General features: G+C 36.4%; 1 protein-coding gene across 1 annotated transcript; it reads left to right on the forward strand.

Moving 5' to 3' along the window:
• The first annotated feature begins 835 nt into the window (after window positions 1-835).
• On the forward strand, window positions 836-19,021 carry LOC139448549 (regulator of microtubule dynamics protein 1-like). The gene is made up of 9 exons (XM_071230119.1): window positions 836-974; window positions 5,340-5,475; window positions 7,389-7,672; window positions 10,939-11,028; window positions 11,561-11,616; window positions 12,294-12,381; window positions 13,109-13,139; window positions 14,816-14,949; window positions 15,786-19,021. The coding sequence occupies exons 1-9, from the start codon at window positions 837-839 to the stop codon at window positions 15,834-15,836; spliced, it is 1,008 nt and encodes a 335-aa protein (XP_071086220.1). The 5' UTR covers window position 836; the 3' UTR covers window positions 15,837-19,021.

Below are 19,021 nucleotides of genomic sequence, written 5' to 3' on the forward strand. Positions count from 1 at the left end.
CCTTTACTGCCATTATCGTCTACTCAAGATAGTTTAGATGAATGCTTTTATACAATATATCGTCGAACTGCCAACATTAAACGTTATATTCAGTATTTAATTATGTCCTTACGTGTTATGTTGTACTTTCCTTGATACGGAAATTAAAAGTAAATGTCATAGACGGTTCGGGTCTGATTGTAAATTGCCGATTGCGTTTATGGCATTGATGGACGTATTCACTTCAGTGCCAAGCATGCATATCTATCTCCAATTCAGAGGATACAGGGTACACTAGGAACATATACTAAACAGCGGGACAAAGCAGGCCCCAAACCCCTAGTAACATTGATATTGTGTCTATTGATTCGAGAACTGTGCGCCAGCCAATGCTCTGTGTATGCAGGCCACTGCTGACGCAAAACAAACGATAGCTATCGGTAACACCATAAAATGCGTACATTTCGGACGCCTCCACGATATGCAGTCACAATCTTCCCTTTCAGCGCGGATATAACTCTAGCATTCACAAATACTATCTCCACACCTAGAGGTGTTCACGTGTTGTCACCGGGTCAAAGAGCAAATCGAACATAATCAGCCGACACTTGATTCACATTTTGACTACAATTATTTTCCAATTTCATCCTATTCACGCCTTGTCAAACAAATTAAACGGTCAAGATAAAATCCGCGGGATCCATCGTTCACGCAATCAGTTCATAATACAGACAGTGCGAAACAGCTAAAAACGTGTGAAAGGTGGATCACTTATATAAACGCCAACGTGACACGTGTCGTCTGCTAGTTTAGTCACTCTTCTGTCAAAGGAGGTACGTTTTAGTCTCCACGCAAAGATGGCCGCGCCCAGTGAGAAACTTATGAAACTTCTACCTTTGATCAGAGATTATGCACGTTCTTTCAATGGGACCTATGGACATTCGCTTCGGGAAAGAAATCTCAGTCAATTGAGAACTCGGGGGAACAAGATAGGGGTAAGTGTGATCTACCGATCTCGATATGAACATTGACTGGACAGAGTGACTGGGTGAATGGCTTTGAGTATATGTTGCTTGTAGTAGCAGCGTAATTGGATACTGGCTTTAGATCTCGCGGTTATATCTTTGATAAGCAGGCATGTTGGTATACATATATACTTGTTTTGCATTCATTATGTTTATGATATATTTGGCTTAGTGATCCAATACTGCTGATAGAATCAACTATTTCCTGCTCATGGTAGCCATGGTGATAATGACATTGGTAATAAAGCGCAATAAACATTGGAAAAGAAAATTGTGGACATACTTTTATTTACATTTTACTGAATTCAAGTATTCAGCGTATTTGCAAGTATGTTTTGAAGTCCAAATACCTGACAAATACAGAATTTGATCGTGAAAATGGTGCAATAGTCTGTGGTCACAATTAAGGATACTAGTATGGTCTGAGCACCTGTCAACATGGTAAACTTTCTTTGAAATACTTTTAATATTTTTCTAGTCACAGATTTACACAGTATTCAATCATCATTGTAGATCTAGAGAGAAAAAAAATTATGGTCATCAATATTACATTTTTGTACATATTGAACATGAACATAATGAATAGATCTACATATGGTCATAATATCAAGGTAATAGACACTAAAGATCATTGTTATACATTGTGCATGAATAAATTGGTACATAATGTTGTAACAGGTTAAGTAGAAGTAAGTGTTTATGTATCAGGGGGAATACTTTGTCATAGGGTGATGTGTTTGGGTCGAAGAAAAGGATATATATTGAGGCAGTTTTTGCGAAAAATACTAGCCTAGGGTTTCAGATTAATGGCTAAAGTCACAGACCGGTGAGGTTATTGGAAAAGTTAGTGGCATGTAGACCAAAATCTTATATAGGATGTTGATTAGTTGATGGTGGCTGTAAGTTTGTCCAAAACGTAGGCATTTTCAATGTCATTTTATATCTGTTTAAGACTTTGTGGCGTGTCTGCAAGTAGAAAATTATTAATATTGTATTTTGTAATCGTTATTATATGATTGAGTACTAAGGCTGGGACGAGTCCAAATTTCCTACCACACTACCCCCTATTACTCAACCCTACCGGGTACCTGCCATAGGTCCCAGGAGTTGGGTATGAAATGTCACACTGTAAATGTTTTACTGGAGCCTTGGCAGAAACTGTTAAGATACATGAATATAATGATCTGATCATGCATACACTGACGTTAACTTGAACTTTATCTTTGCTCAAACAAAGAAATGTCAGAAGTAAAGCATGCATAGTCAGAAAGAAGTGCAAACATTGGCGACTTGTAGGGGTGTCAGGATATATTGCTATTGGTAAGCACTTAAAGTCAGTAAATCGATTGTTAAATCAGTTTCCGGTCAAAAGTATCAATTTCAGTAAGGAATATTGATAGTTTCAATTGTATTTACCATATCAATAAAATACATGCAATGCTTTTCAAATTTGTTTTTCTTTTGATCATGAGTGGTAGTAATTTACACATGGTAATGTGGAAGTTTCTTTTTCTTAAATTATTAGCATGATTAGAGTAAAGATAAAACAAATCAGTCATATCTCAACCTTTACTTTTTATTTGTTGTTATGGTTATCACATTCAAAGGAAACTTCAGTTCCAAGGTTTAATTCAACACTAAAATCCATCTAAAATGATACACTTAAAACTCGATAATAATCGCAATAGTTGCTTGCAATGTCAATAGTTATCACAATAGTTTCTTTCAATATCAATAGTTATCGCAGTAGTGATTTCCAGACCAATAGTCACCCCTAGCGACTTGTGGTGTAACTCTCATTGTTACTCTCCTTAAACAGTATATCACATGACTAACCTCGGGTCTGGGTAGTCCTGCGGTAGGGCTGGGATGATTCCAAACTTACTATCCGGGTACCCAACCCCCTATTATTTGACCCTACCCAGGTATGAGCTGTTTTGTTTCAAGAGATAGGTACAAAATATCTGATTGGGAATAGTTTGACTTTAGCCCTGGCAAAATGTATCTAGATACATGACTAAACCTATCTGGCCAGGCAGTCACTGAAGTTGACTGAATGTCAGAAGTAATGCATGCAAAGTCAGAAGGAAATTTGAACATTAGTGACTTGTAGTGTAACCATAGAGTTCTAGATAATTTTTGTCATAAAACAATATATTGGTCAATTGATTGGTCAAGATGATATTAAAATCAATCAGGTATCTAATTCTATTTGATACCTCAAAAACAACATGCCTTTTCAAACAAAAACCTTGCATATGTCTATGAAAACATTGATCTATCAATAACCCACGCATCGATGCGTATGACAATGATGTGACCTGTAATGGGATGTCCTCAGATCTTTGTTTAGCGGTAGCGAGAAATCAGATCTGATTTTAATGAGATTGTTACAGAAATTAGCAGTCTCTGACACTCTTTTTTCGTACAATGCCAGCTCGTCCTGAGTAATTCAGTCATACTTCAGGGTGGCTCCAAAACTTCCAATGCATACAGATTGGGGGTGTGTCCTGGGTCTATGCAATTTGTAAATAGCACTGTCATTGTGAACAACTGTTTTGGCAGCCATGGACAGTGAACAATAAGGAAAGGAGGTCATGTTCAGCCATGTCAAATGCTTTCTTAAAATCAGTCAATGCCAGAGCCTGGCATTTGGTATGAATCTATATAATCCATCAAGACCTAAATCTTTCTGATTAAATCTGTATATCTACTGATTAAACAACCTTTTTGATCCACTTGAATGTCTTCCATTAGGTTTGTAAATGGAGCTGTTGTCAATTTATATGATGTATTAAGTTGGAAGATTTGATGCCAATTGTTCAAAAGTATCTAGTTTGTGTCTTATTTTCTTTTGCCATCATGTTATCGAACACTGACGTTATATATTTACTTGAACCGTGTTGATGTTTCTGTCCCCCAAGTTTCATCATAAGCTCAGTAGCATTTATTAATTATGTTGAGTCAACTACAAAAGAAATGTTTAGGCCGATACAGTAAAACTGCTCTCCACTGAGTTGCAAAATGACCAAATTTCTTTCTTTCTCTGCTTTTTAAAAGCAGCAGAATTATTGCTCTTGTACTCAGCAGACATAATTAAAAATTAAACTGTTGTTGTTTAGTTTAACAAAACTGGTAAATGTGTCTGGTCTAGACACGATTGTTACTGGCATCTGTCAAATAGCAGGAGTACTGCTGTGCGGCATCAGGCAAAAAAAGCAAGGAAATTATCTGCTTGTAAAACTTCTTTGCTGCTACATGTCATATGCCATTTAAATGGTCTAGTCCTACTGTTTATAAATGTGAAAGTTATGTATACCACATTAAATATTTAGATAATGCATTTTAAAGACAACAGAAATCTGTTAAATCAATACAGTAGTGAATATTCAGGATTAATCTATGATATAAATGAATCACTGATTATATGGAAATATGGATGATTTTGAAAAAGCTTTCATAGTGTAGAGTTCATGGAAGAAATATTCGACGTACTAAATTTGGGAAATTCAATGCAACACTGGGTGAGGTGGGGTAGCCTAGTGGTTAAAGCGATTGCTTGTCATGCTGAAGGTGCGGGTTCGAGGCCCCTCATATGTACAAAGCCCATTTCTGGTGTCTTGCCACCATGATATTGATGGAATATTGCTAAAAGCAGCTTAAAACCCAACCCACTCAATACAACACTAAATACGAACATTCTACTGAAATATATGATACAGTGTGTAAATCAGTGTGTCTCTGACTTCATCACATTATCATAGAGCTGAAGACATGGTTACTGTAAGACAAGGAGATCCATTATCCCCTTATATATTTCTAATTTGTGCAGAAACATTAATGATAATGCTTTGAAACATTAGGGTGGTATAAGGTTAACACCTTATATAAAAGGTACAATAATGGTTCCAACAGCATCTTGGATGAAGCGATTATGTAACTAATGCAAATCTACAATCACTCTTTCTCCCCAACATGTCAACAATTTGGACATTTTACAGTGATGATTATGAGATCCACAATACATATATACCATACTTACACGATCTTTCAGATACAATGATGTATTTGGTCCGGAAATCTTTGTGTCTGGATGATTTCAAATGAAGTCCAGCATACAGTATCCAGAATTATCCAGAGTTACAATGTATACACATTATGTCGAATAAACTGTATCAGCTAGCCCAGTAGACAAGTATTCAGAAATTAGCCTTTAGAACTTTTTTTTTCTTCAGATGTTTCATATTCAGGTACTTTAGTATGTGACTAAAGATAACAATCTGTTCCTGATCGGAAAATTGTGAATTTTATTACATCTGTGCGATCCTATTTCAGAAGACAGCAGCACAACTTCATTGTCAGCCCAAAAGGCCATCATCCTGCACCAAACTGCCACTTGTCTTCATACCAGGAATGGCAGTGGTTAAGGCTGTCAGTTTTGGATTTGGGAACTCTGCGCCAGCTGCTAAAGGTAAGTGAGATGAAAAACATGTAGGCTGTAGTGTCACAACTCATGACAGGTATCTAGTCGGATTATCAATGACTCAACACAGTCTACATGATCTATGCAATTACCGGTAATATTATACATGATCAACATGATTTTCTCGAGTTTTAACCAAACTTTTTGGCTCAGCACTGTCATGATTAGTGTGCGAACTAGATGTAATGTCCAATGTCTGTTTATGGTTATTTATTTCAATCTTTGTATTTTGATGAGCTTCCAGGAGTGTTTTTTTCAAAGGCATAGGCATAGCAATAGCTGGGATTTGCGTATTGTGATAAATAGATATGGAAATGAAAATGAAAATTTGTTTGGAAATAGACACTTGTTCGCTCATACCTACAATCCAAAACCACTCAATATTAATGTAAAGATTGCTCAGACCTTTAACTCTAGTATTATAAGTTGTATAACCATGATAACAGGTAAGTTATTCTGGCCTAAACTATGCCACCATGGCTGCCATGATGTGTTCTGACTCTTGAGAAAACCAGGAGAAAACAAAGCTACTTATAGAAAACTTATTTTTATGACCTTATTAATGATTCATGTTTTTGCTGCCGAAAATAGAACAACAGTGATATCTTAATGTCAGCATGATCATGAGAATAGATCGAGTTTGGAAATATGATAGTCCAGTTTCTTTAGCATCCTTCATGTTGGAATGCGTCAAATAGAATTGACTGTCAGGGTGAAACTTGAGAGATAAGTGAGGCCACACCTTTTTAATACTTGCTTTGCGGGTCCGCCTATTGTACATTTTGTTTAAATGGACAAAAATAAAATTCTGAAGTTTATCTTATTTTTATCCCGCCAAGGCATATTGCACCAACATTTTCTAAATATGGACCCACTGAAGTTGACATATATTAATCTTGGGGTTTACAGTATATGTTGTACTGATCCTACTATGGTTTGGCTGTAGACAAATGGCAATAGGACGTTTTCATTATTTTACTTTTGTTTGGACATATTCTATATCATTACCAAAATGAACTGATATGAAACCCTGATCCTCCAGGCTCCTACATATTGTCATGTCCTTCTCAACAAGCACTTTCATTCTTAATGAGCCCTGTGAAGATCCGAGTTAGCATGGCTAGAATTAGTCTTCAACCCATGTTTGTCATAAGAGGCAACTATTGGGATTGGGTAGTCATGTCATCATATCCCAATTGCATAGATCAGAGCACTTGATGTCGATCACTGGTGTTTCTGGTGCAGACTCAATTATTTACACACCGCTGTCTTGTAAAAGGAAACTTGCTGAGTGCATCTTTAACCAACAAACAAACATTGTGAATGCTCTCCACACTTGGGATACTTTATTTCCTTACAGTGGTACCATCTTTCAGAGTTAGCTCATTTGATATATCAATACATTAGGGATATTTGTATTTTCTTATCAGAAAACCTGTTTATCTATCAAGTGACCTGACCAAGTTGATATTTGCATGAGAGAAAATATCAACTTTGTCAGTTTTCTTTTATACCTTGTCTATTACACTTTCATATTTTTAAACATATTATTATCAATTTTATGTTCTGCTACTATTTTTCTTTAAAATGAACTGGTATGATTGGAAAATAATCAAGCACAGATTTCATGATCAATTCCCTGGCTGGAAACTGATACCAGTTGGATCTATTGGTGTGAAATCAGGTCCTCTGGAAGCGCTCATTAAATCTCCAACATCCTCATTATCATCAACACCATTAATTGATGAAATTGATTAATTTGAACAATAATGTTTATAATGGCTGCACACAACAGGTACAGAGGCAACAATCTCATTTGCAAGAACTAAGTCTGGATTATGATGTAATAGAGTGGTTTAACTTTAAGCCACCTGGTCATGCTGTGTTTCTTTGTTGGCCAGAATCCCCACCAAGTAACCCAGGTGCTGCCAAAACCCAGACAATCATTGCTGAAGCTGACCGCCTGTATGAAGACAATGATCCGATCCAGTTGTATAACTACCTCATTCAGTTCAAAGACATTGAAAACGATGGAATCCTGTGGCGCCTTGCCAGAGCTGCTTGTGATAAAGGAAAGTTACTCGGAAGAAAGGACAAAACGCAGCGACGTGTTTGTGTTTATGAAGCATTCGAATATGCTAAGAAGGCACTAGCATTAAACAAAGAAAATTTTGCATGTCATAAGGTATGGGTTTTGTGCTTTATGTTGAAGTCAGTTTTATTGAGAAGGAAGAAGAGTGTTGATTCTTACAGGAATAAAGGGCGGTCGGGTAGCCTAGTGGTTTAAGTGTTCGGGCGTCATGCCGAAGACCCGGGTTTGATTGCCGACATGGGTACAATGTGTGAAGCCCATTTCTTGTGTCCCCTGCTGTGATATTGCTGGAATATTGGTAAAAGCGGCGTAAAACCATACTCACTCACTCACTCATTACAGGAATAAAGATGACGATCATGATGAGAAAACACTATCAATATCCAAAAGGACACAGTATTTTAAGGAAATAATTCAGGAAATCAACCAAATATTTAATATTTAACTTGCTTGTAGTTTTATCTTGAGGTTTGTCATGTATGTTAGCCATATTTATATACTATATAATGTCAGATGTCCAAAACTTTTTTACACCCGTTTTTTAATTTTTTTTGGTTACTTTTCAGGGTTAGAATCCAACAGTTTTTGTCCACTAGTCCTTATTATGATAACATATAGCAAAACCCTTAAAATGGGCCAATTTCTAATAGTCTTTATAATACCTTTACCATTGGGCAGTTTGGTAAGGACTACAGGACTAGTGCTAATTTCTAACGCTGCTTTTATATCTGACATTTCAGTTGGAAAGGACCTTTATCTTTTCTTTTAAAGGGTAACCCAGCTAAACATTTGGTCAGTTTTAGTTGTCCTTATCCTTTCTAACCTTTCATTCCTTCTGTTCAGCCAGGTATGTCTTGAAGGAAATTATGTTTTGTCAAGTTGGTGGTTTCACATTCATAATTTAGAAATGCCAGAATAGATGAATATTGAGTGTGCCTGTCAGAGAACCGTTGAAATTTACAAGAATTTAGTTGGGAGATAATCCAGCTACCATTATAAATAGATGCATCTCCAGCTGATAATTGGCTTCGTACTACAAAATGTTAAATACCAACTTTCAAGTTTGTGAAGCCAGGAATTTGTCTGAAATATTTTGGTGAACAGCGTGGAAGTCAGTGGGTCCTTTTCTTTGACGTAATGTTAAAAGTTCAAGATTCAGCAAACATGAAACCCCAGGGCCCATTTAATTTCCAACATTGATAAGAGGTGGCCTGGGGTCCTTGTATTTTGCTGAATTAAACCAGACCACCTAAATCTTTACTTTCAACATTTGACCAGGGTTCGAGATTAAACATAAGTTCACTATTCAGAGACTAGTAACATGCAGGAAGGACTATTGACGTTTCCTTGTGGACGACCACTTTTACCATCAGTTTGTTGGTAACTCTACAGTAGATCATTTTTATGGACTAATGAAAACAATACTTAGTTTCTAACCCTGTTAGACCTGTGAAGATACGGGGAAGAATAAGACCTTCAATCCATGCTTGTCGTAAAAGGCGACTATGCTTGTCGTAACAGGCAACTCATGGGATCGGGTGGTCAGACTCGCTGATTTGGTTGATGCATGTCATCGATCCCAATTGCGTGGATCGATGGTCATGATATTAATCACTGGATCAACTGGTCCAGACTCGATTACTTACAGACCACCATCAAATAGCTGGATTATAGCTGAATGCGGAGTTAAACAACAAACAAGCAAACAAATTCTAAATCTGTTTACTGAAATTCTTAATTTCAAGTACTGGAGATGAACATAGATTAAGGGTATTGGTAAGTGCTATGCTATACGATAGGTAGGGAGTGTTGTGTTGTGAGTGTCCTCATTGTGCCTGGAGAATTACACTGACAGACACTTTTATACAATAAGCTATCTGGTTAAGCAGCAATGTCTTCAGTATGATAATTAGGGTCTCTGTGGTGACAGCTGACTCAAGTCGATCATCATTAATTCCCTTGGCTCATGAATTGTAATCAAGCTATGCTGGAGATTAGATTTTACCACCCACCTGTTCTCCACTGAAGAACAAAACCTGTCAATTTGGATATTTGCATGTCAGAACATTAGGAATGAAAAGAAGGGAAATTGTTTTGGCAGAGAGAGATGTATTCTTGAGTAATTTACAGCCAACCAGCATGGGAATTGGACAAGCTCTATTAATGTGTGGGAAATGTCTGATGTCTGAAATTGCTGTGATGGTCAGGTTTCTGGCTTGACTGAAACAGTGCTCACAAGTCACAATAACATGTGTATCGTGATTCTTTGTTTATGATTCATATTGTAATATATTGTAATTTTAATACACTCTTAGCAAACATAAACGTTCACTTTGATGATTAATGTTCATGATAACTGATATTGAGACAACACCAAAGTAACTTCAGACTGAAAGATGGTATGGAATAAAAATATCTGAAAGAAAGTATCTGAAATTATTTTGAGCATGTCTACAAAACTTTAGGAAGTCTAGATTTAGATTATTTTTTTTGTCTTCTTCTTTTTTTAATCTTTTTTTTATAAAGTCTAGATTTATTCATTTTCTGAATATAAAGAGATTCTCAATTACTGGTTTGTATTAAAATTGAGTTTAACAAACAAAAATAACACAATATTATATTTTTTAGAGACCAAATGTTAGTATCTGATAGAGTCCAACATGTTGTATTTTGGTATTGTATCATTGAGCTCAATATCACGGTACACTGGTGAATCCTTTCCGCTTTAATTTCCAGCACTTCATTGAAGCGTTTTTATGCATGATATAAAGGTCAAGATTCAATGACAAAATAACTAAATATGCACCAAGGTGATGGTCATAAAAGTTTTATTTATCAAAATATTTATCTAAAGTTTAGTTTGGCTTTTGAATGTGCACCATATTTAGAGAGTTTTATTTAATTCAGATTTTTAGGCATAAAACATTTCTTTAGTGCTTTTAGTGCAGGTGTGTTAGACCATTCGGGATATTTTTGTGGTATATAATATCCTCTTAGATGCACTTCTAAAGAGAACGTGGAACTTTCCTCTAACAGAACAAGAGGTGAACAATGTACAGACTCCTATCTTCTCTTATCTTCTCTATAGATTGGTTGAAGATTCTGATGAAGGCTGATGGAATTTTGATAGGGATGGGAACTTGAAAGAACTTGGCGAAGTCATATGTCCAAAACATGCTTGTTATGGAAAGATAAATGGCTAGTCAGTCATATGAACATATCGGATGAATTTCAAAACATTGTTTTATTGGTTTCTGTATTTAAAAGAGAGCTATTTTTAGGGTCCCAAAAGGGATTGTATGCTTGTTTCCACTGTACAACAAAGCTTGTGATGTTTGAATGTGGATGATCTGTTCCAGTGGTATGCAATACTGCTGGACTACACAGGGGAATATGAAGGCATGAAGCAGAGGATATCCAATGCATATACAGTCAAAGAACATTTCCTGGTATGTTTGTAAACATATTTTTATGAATGGTTGTTTGAAATAAGTGATATTGTCTGTGCAACAAATTGATCTGGTCCTTCCCCGTCGGGATTTGGAGTTAGAATTGGACTTTAACGACCTCAGCTGGGCATGCAACACAACTTGTTGGATTAGCTGGTGACTTGGTGGATTGTATGTCATTGTACCCTGATGGTGAGGATCGATGCTCATAGTATGAGTCACAGGATTGTCTGGTCCAGATGGGATTATTTACACTCCGCTGTCATATAGCCTAAATCAACAAACTGAATCAAACATGTGAAGCTGAATTTCAGAGTTCAGAAGAAGCTGGATTGTTTTACAATATTTTTTAAATATTTAGCAGAAAATTGGATGACATATTTCACAGCTACTCTCCCATACTTATCCCATATTTGCATATGCCAAGTGGAATTTCTAGTAAACATCTATCAGAGACCTAATATCTCTAATTTCTTCATACTGATAACAAAGATGTTACCATGCTCTCCAACAGCACATGTTTTGATTTCAGAAAGCAATAGAGCTGAACCCAAGAGATTCTACCTCAATGTACTCCGTGGGATACTGGTGAGTGTGTTAGTGTTAGAAATGGAAATGGTCAAACAAAGTTGATATTTCCATTAGCGGGGATTTAACTAGACCAGCTCAAATGCTGATATTCAACCCCACACACATCTGCAGCAAATGTCAGTAAAAATTCCCTAATTGGAATTAAAAATTTTCCAATTCATGTTAATATTTTCCCAATTTGCAATCCATGGACACTTAAGAAGAGAATGGAGCATATACTCATGATAGAGAACCTGACATTTAACTTCTGTTCCTTATGTGTATCACTTCTAAATGCCTTTCAAAGACTTGATCATGGAAACCTAATTCTGAATCATAGATAGATCTCTGTTGAGTGATGGTGCTGTGAGTGTAATTGTCAGTTTTGTCACTTCTCAAGATGAGATAAACATTTTATTTAACTAGAAAAGATGAATGTTAATTTTATATGTATTTTCCCACTGATCTTCACAATCTTTTTAAGAAAACCATAGTGTCATTGAAGAAGTGTGAAATATGGATGATATAGTTTCAGATAAATACAGTATCTCACTGAATACATATTCAAATATTTAAATATACACAATAGGAAAACCAAATGTTGAATGAATTATGTATATATCGTTGAAGTTTGTATGATGCTGTGTTTCCACACACTCTGTGAAGTGAGCTGAGTTGTTCCTGTCTGTGTCTAGGTGCTATGCATTTGCTGACCTGGCGTGGTACCAGAGGAATATAGCTGCTGCGCTGTTTGCCTCCCCACCCAAGTCTACCTATGAAGAGGTCAGTCTCAGTCAGGGTAGTGTTGTGAGGATCTACTTCAGTCTGTCCATTTGGGAGTCCTGACGATTCTCGGGAACTCTTGATTCTTGGGAGCTAAACACTGAAAGTTGTAGTAGTATCACGAGGGGTACATGGGGTTTTATGTAAGGGACGCATAAACCCCGCGTACCCCAAGTGATCCTGCTACAACGAATTTATCTTACGGACATGTTTTAATATGACATTACATTAGAATTAAAACAAATTCAAAATTGATAGAAAACAGCTGTTTGATTGGGCTGAGGTTAACTTGTGCTATGTCATGTGACTTTCATTGACACGGAAAAAGCTATGCAGCTTTTTGCTTCGAAACGGGGTATAAGGGATTGATTCTACCTCTGAGAAATCCATGTGCAGCTTGACTTGCTCATGGCGGGGTATAAGGGATTATTCTCCCTCTGAGAAATTGATTTCCCTCCAAGTCGGTGTACATAGTATTTATGAAAATCATGTGAACCAATCGAATCTCATCATGCTGATATGGAGGTATAATGATATGTGTTGTCAGATTTGTGGGTTTTATTGAGTATTCAATGCCTGGAAATTTCGTTTGGACATTTTGTGAAATGTGATGTGGGGTGTTTGGTAGTGAGATGGGTGAGGATAATTATGGCCATATTTGAAACGTTGTGTAAGCTTGAAATATGATGTACCCCTAAGCTGTATGTTCCATTCATTGTGTTTGCAGGCTCTGGGGTATTTCCAGAAGGCAGAGGAAGGTAAGAAAACCACCTCTTTACATGTACAGTCAATATTTGATATTCGTCACTGAGACACTATACAAACATGTCCTGTAAGCATTATGCAAACTTACATCATCAGAGAAAATGAAGCAACCTTTGTAATGTTTTGTTGTAAAGTACACACTATTACGATGTCTTAGTTCTACAGATTGGATGTAGAACTATGACGTCATAATAGTGTGTACTTTAGATGGGATGAGACCCGTGAAAATCTGGGGTAGAATAGGCTTTCAGCAATCAATTCTTGCTGTAAAAGGCTACTATGCTTGTTGTAAGAGACGACTGGGTGGGTGGTCAGGCTCACTGACTTGGTTGATGCATGTCATCTATCCCAATTGCATGGATTGATGTTCATGATGTAAATCACTGGATTGTCAGGTCCACACTCGATTATTTAGAGACTATCGTCATATAGCTGGAATATTGCTGAGTGCGGTGTAAAACAACAAACCAAACCAAAATATTTAGCAACATTAATGAAGTCAGACCAGTATTTGAAATTTACAAATGGGCGGGTTTGCAAAAGATGTACTTCTGAATAAATATTTTCATTTGTCATGTAGTCTTCGGCAAAATTATGGTCTAACATACATTTGATATTGCTGGTTGACCAATCAGAAAGCAGGATTCTAAAATGTCATGGTAGAATAATGTATTATGACGGCTTCTGATCTGCATGGTGATTGAGTAACCAAACCCAGTTGGTTTATCATGTGTCATGGTGTTGGCTTTCATACCTATCAACTATTTAGATTTCTGTCAAACTGAGATCAGAAAACCTATAAACAGTATGAATCATTCATAAGACCTAGAAATAATTGTCATGGATTTGATTACATTAATATCAAGATTATAATCTTTCAGTAGACATGTATAGAAAGTTCTGCAAATTCAATACGGGCTCTTGTAGTTAGATATTTAATAAAATATAGGGTCATGGTCTATGTATGAACTTTGCTAAAACGTCCGCGCCAAAACTGTGGACTAGGAACCAGTTGGTTCATGTTGGAATAAAGTTAATGTTCTGTTCAATGTTTACGCATATTTGTGGTTTGTTTTTCCAAAATAGTACTGGTGGTTATAAAACTGGTGTAGTGGGCAGAAAGGGAATTCCATTGTAACATATGTAGGTTACATGCAGTCTCTCACACCCACCCTGAAACAATTATATCCAAGCATAACACCAAAGCATGTCTGGGGCGGTCGGGTAGCCTAGTGGTTAAAGCGTTCGCTTGTCACGCAGAAGACCTGGGTTCGAATCCCGACATGGGTACAATGTGTGAAGCCCATTTCTGGTGTCCCCCGCCGTGATATTGCTGGAATATTGCTAAAAGCCATGTAAAACCATACTCACTCACTCACTCACTCAAAGCATGTCTACAATTCTCTGGCAAGTCTAGATTTCTTTAGCACGTTTAGTCCCTGGAAAATGAAGACATTCTCTCGGCTCCCATCTATGTATGAAACATCAATTGAAAAATGAAAATCTTAAAATATTTTCATTTCAGAAAGTAAATGTTAGTTTAGGCCACATGGAAGTTTTGTCTTTGGTTACGACTCCATGATGACCTTTAATGAATTGTCATTTTATGTGTAATTTGGTGATTCTGCCATTGAGAAGCACTCAATACGTTTGTATGTTTTGCTTCCAGTTGACCCAGGGTTCTACAGCATGAACCTAGTGATGTTGGGAAGAACGTACATGCATCTCGGAAAACCTGAACCTGCAGCCCAGTACCTGAAGATGGCCATACAGTACCCAGTCAAGACAGCTGATGATGAACAGGTACATCAAGATTTACATCATGATGAATATTGTTTTCTTAATCCATCTTGAAACTTTTCAACCTCATAAACGTTTTCATTCTGACCTGTAATAATCACCTGAATTAGTATGAGACATTATAATGCAAATCTACAGTTATTGTTGCACTTATAGAGTTATTGTTGAACTTCCAGAGTTATTGTTGCACTTCCAGAGTTATTGTTGCATTTCTAGAGTTATTGTTGCATTTCTAGAGTTATTGTTGCACTTCCAGAGTTATTGTTGCACTTCCAGAGTTATTGTTGCACTTCCAGAGTTATTGTTGCATTTCTAGAGTTATTGTTGCACTTCCAGAGTTATTGTTGCACTTCCAGAGTTATTGTTGCATTTCTAGAGTTATTGTTGCATTTCTAGAGTTATTGTTGCACTTCCAGAGTTATTGTTGCACTTCCAGAGTTATTGTTGCATTTCAAGAGTTATTGTTGCATTTCAAGAGTTATTGTTGCACTTCCCTCTCATATGAGTGTTTTAAAGTTGTCATTGCCCACACCAAAGATCCAGTTTTGAGTCTCCATAATGGTACGGTTCATGTTGCCCAGATCTTCCTCCTCCATGGGGCTTCCCAGATCAGTTCCCCAGAACCTTATCCTTGATATGCCAACTTGGATGTGTGGGGGGTTACAGTTGGGGACCTGGCTGATTGAGTGTACCAGAACAGATGCCATGTATTGTATGATCTATCACCATATGATAATATGTATAGCTCCCAATATTATTAAACAGCAGTTTTTGAACCTTGTGTATCTTTGATGTTAATCTTTTCCATGCATAATGCATATTTATTTTTCACTTTCCAGGCTCACAAAGAGGCTCAAGAATTATTGAAGAAGTTAGGAGTTAAGCAGTGAAACCTTCCATTCATTTCAAACAAAATGTTAAAAATCAGTTATTTTTAATAGATGCACTCTATGGTATTTATGAACTTATATCATATTCATTATTGTATGGAACACACTTCTGTCTTCTTACACAAATATGTTTTAAAACTGTTGATTCAAAATAATGGATCTTTCTGTGAATGAGAGTGAGTGAGTGAGTTTGGTTTAACACCGCTTTTAACAGTATTCCAGTTATATCACAGCGTGTCAGCTTAATGTGGCAGGAAAGCCCGAAGTGATGCAGGTCTCAGACACTTGTCACTTTGGTGAAACCCACAAGCACGGGTATGGTGCTGACAAACCTAGAAACATAATCAGGGTGAACCGGGATTCGAACCCATAATCATAGGTTTCTGGCATGCCGAAGGAATGCAACTCTGCACAGCAAAGCGTGGCACCTTAAACAACTGGGCCAACCGTGCCCCCCTGTGAATGAGAGCATAGCATGTAAGAACGGCCATGTGAACATGCAGTCTGTCTGAAATATTTTGCTGATGTGTTGATGCCTGAGAACAATTTATAGTGTTGTGTAATTTATCATCTTCATCATACAAAACTAACTTCATCATCCAAACTATCTTCATTACACAAAGCTATCTTCATCAAACAAAACTGGCTTCAACACGAGATATCGCTTGGGTGAGGTCAATATCTCCTGGAAGATATTGCAAGCGTCCTCATGCTTTTACTATAATAGTTCAGGGCAAAATTATACTTTATTACATGACATATAGGAGTAGAGAAAAACCTTATGTCTTTATTGCAAACTGAAAGGTTGGAAGAATGATTTTGGATGACAACTAGAATCTCACCCTCGTATGAACATTTGTTGAAAAATGTTTACAACTCCTCAGGAAGCCTCAGAGTTTTAAACACAAGTTTTGACTTGTGTGTGTGTGGTATCAAAAGACAATGTCATTAAAATCAGATCTTAGTGCTCGCTATTGCCACACAAAGATCGGTGGACATCCCATTACAAGTCATGTCAGAAATCTGATTTTATTGAGATTGATATTTTCCATGAAAAGTGTCTAAAGAATAAGATTGATAAATATTATTTAGTTTTAATGTGTGACTGCTAGTGTGACTGATTGAATATTTGGTCAATAATTTTATGTGGATATTTATCAATCTACTATCATGTAAAATCAGTCAATCAACTTGATTTCATAAAGAATTTGATGGTATATATCTTTATAATATCATTTCAATAAACTGTCTACTTAAGTCGTCTCGTGTAACTATTTCAGGGTGATACGGAAGCTCTACTGCTGATATGAATCTTCACTGTATACTCCCCAGGGAGCTGAGCATGAAACCTGAAATTATTATTATTATTATTATTGTTATTGTGTACTGCTAATTCCATGCAAGGCACAACTCATACAGCTTTTACCCCAGTTAACAGATTACCGTACATACTTTGCAGTCTCAGCTCCCTGGGGAGTACACAACATGCACAGAAATTGGTCATTATGGAAATATATTTCCTGTAATCATGTTATTTTGCATAATTATTCTACCAATCACTGCCACTCCAAGCAATATGTTTGCCAGCTACAGTTTACATGTGTGATCATGGGTAAAGGTTTCAGGTCTGTATTCTCATGATATTACATTACAGAATATATTTTTTCTGTATCAAAAATGCATTTGTCACCTCCGCATGGGTAGTTCTATCTACTTGGAAAAAAATATACACAATGTGTACAACCTGTATTCATTCTGCAAGAGGTCATCAAATGCACAAATAATATACTTTAATATATATTATCTAAATATTCTGATAATAGAATGACATGGTCTCTTTAAAGTTTTCTTGGAAGTTAGTGCTGTTTAGCTTTGGAAATTTGTTTTAGTTAAAAAGGTCATTCCAAAGTCATTACAATATTAAACATAATTTCCAGTTTCCAGTCCAGTTTGATATAGTATTTGAGGTAAAAAACTCTGCATTGAACAGCAGTTTTCCTGACACTTGGGGTTCTATATTAATAGGGAAGGTATGTACAATATGAACAGCAATTATCAAAGTTTTTATAACATATAGGGGGTGGGGAGTGACTTGGGATTTTGTGTTAAGAATATATATTTATTCAGCTACCGCTGCTAAACAAGATTTTTAACTTTTTTAATTAAAATTATGAGTCTAAATAAAAAAATGTAAATCACCTTGCAACAATATATGTTTTGTGGCAGACAAGCTCTTTTTTCAAGCATTTTCAGAGACAATTTATGTTTTTGAAAAGTCTCCGGACCCCCTGGAGAATATATAACGGTTGATCCTTAATGCAATCTCTTTTGGGTGATTACAAGTTGTATTTGACATTGTATTACTTTGCAGTGGTTTATTGTAAAAAAAATGCAAATGTTATTCCGGAACAATCAATTGTATGAGGCAAACCCATTACCTGAGACCATCATTGTTAAACACCTAAACCAGATCAATGATCAGCTAATGGTGAACTGTTTATGTTGACATCTTTGTTTATCCATATAAATCACTGATTGTCAGCAGCTTGGCTGACTCACAGTAAACCATTGAAATGGGAGGCTTCTACACTTAATCACTCACCTCCCACCAGAAGACCTATTGTTAGATTGTTAATGTTTTCCTAGAGGTGTTTTGAAACCACAACCGTAAAGTGTTCACGTTGTGGTAGTTGACAAGCACCAAGGACATCCTCTTTGAAATATCATAAAGGCATTAATTATTGTTAAGTTACATGGTTCTGTGATGTAGTAAGTGACATTGATATGTTATTTTACTGAGTTTTCATATGCTGCTTTTAGCTACTCAGTTTGCAATCATTGTTTCTGCTGATGGGTCTCAATGAAACCAGAGATGCAGAATAGCTCTTTGATGACAACAACTGTTTCTAGCAATACATGCACAAGTTGTTGATTTATTGGTCAATATTATGGCTTTTGGTAACACTGAATGAAAAATAGCAGATTGTTTTTACTGAATGTGTGAGAGAGTATTATGTTATACCAAGAAAGCCAAGTTTGGCTTCAGTGGTAAATATTCTTTGTACAGCACCAGACGAATTAACCAAATTCTAGGGCTCAGATTTCACAATTCTGCGGTTATAACATAACTATTTCCCACTGAATAACTGATACAAACTCATTGTTTTACATTTTGACTTTTAAGA

The sequence above is a fragment of the Haliotis cracherodii genome, unplaced genomic scaffold, assembly GCF_022045235.1.
Source record: "Haliotis cracherodii isolate W230 unplaced genomic scaffold, xgHalCrac1.p SCAF_10, whole genome shotgun sequence".
In the NCBI taxonomy this organism is placed as follows: domain Eukaryota; kingdom Metazoa; phylum Mollusca; class Gastropoda; order Lepetellida; family Haliotidae; genus Haliotis; species Haliotis cracherodii.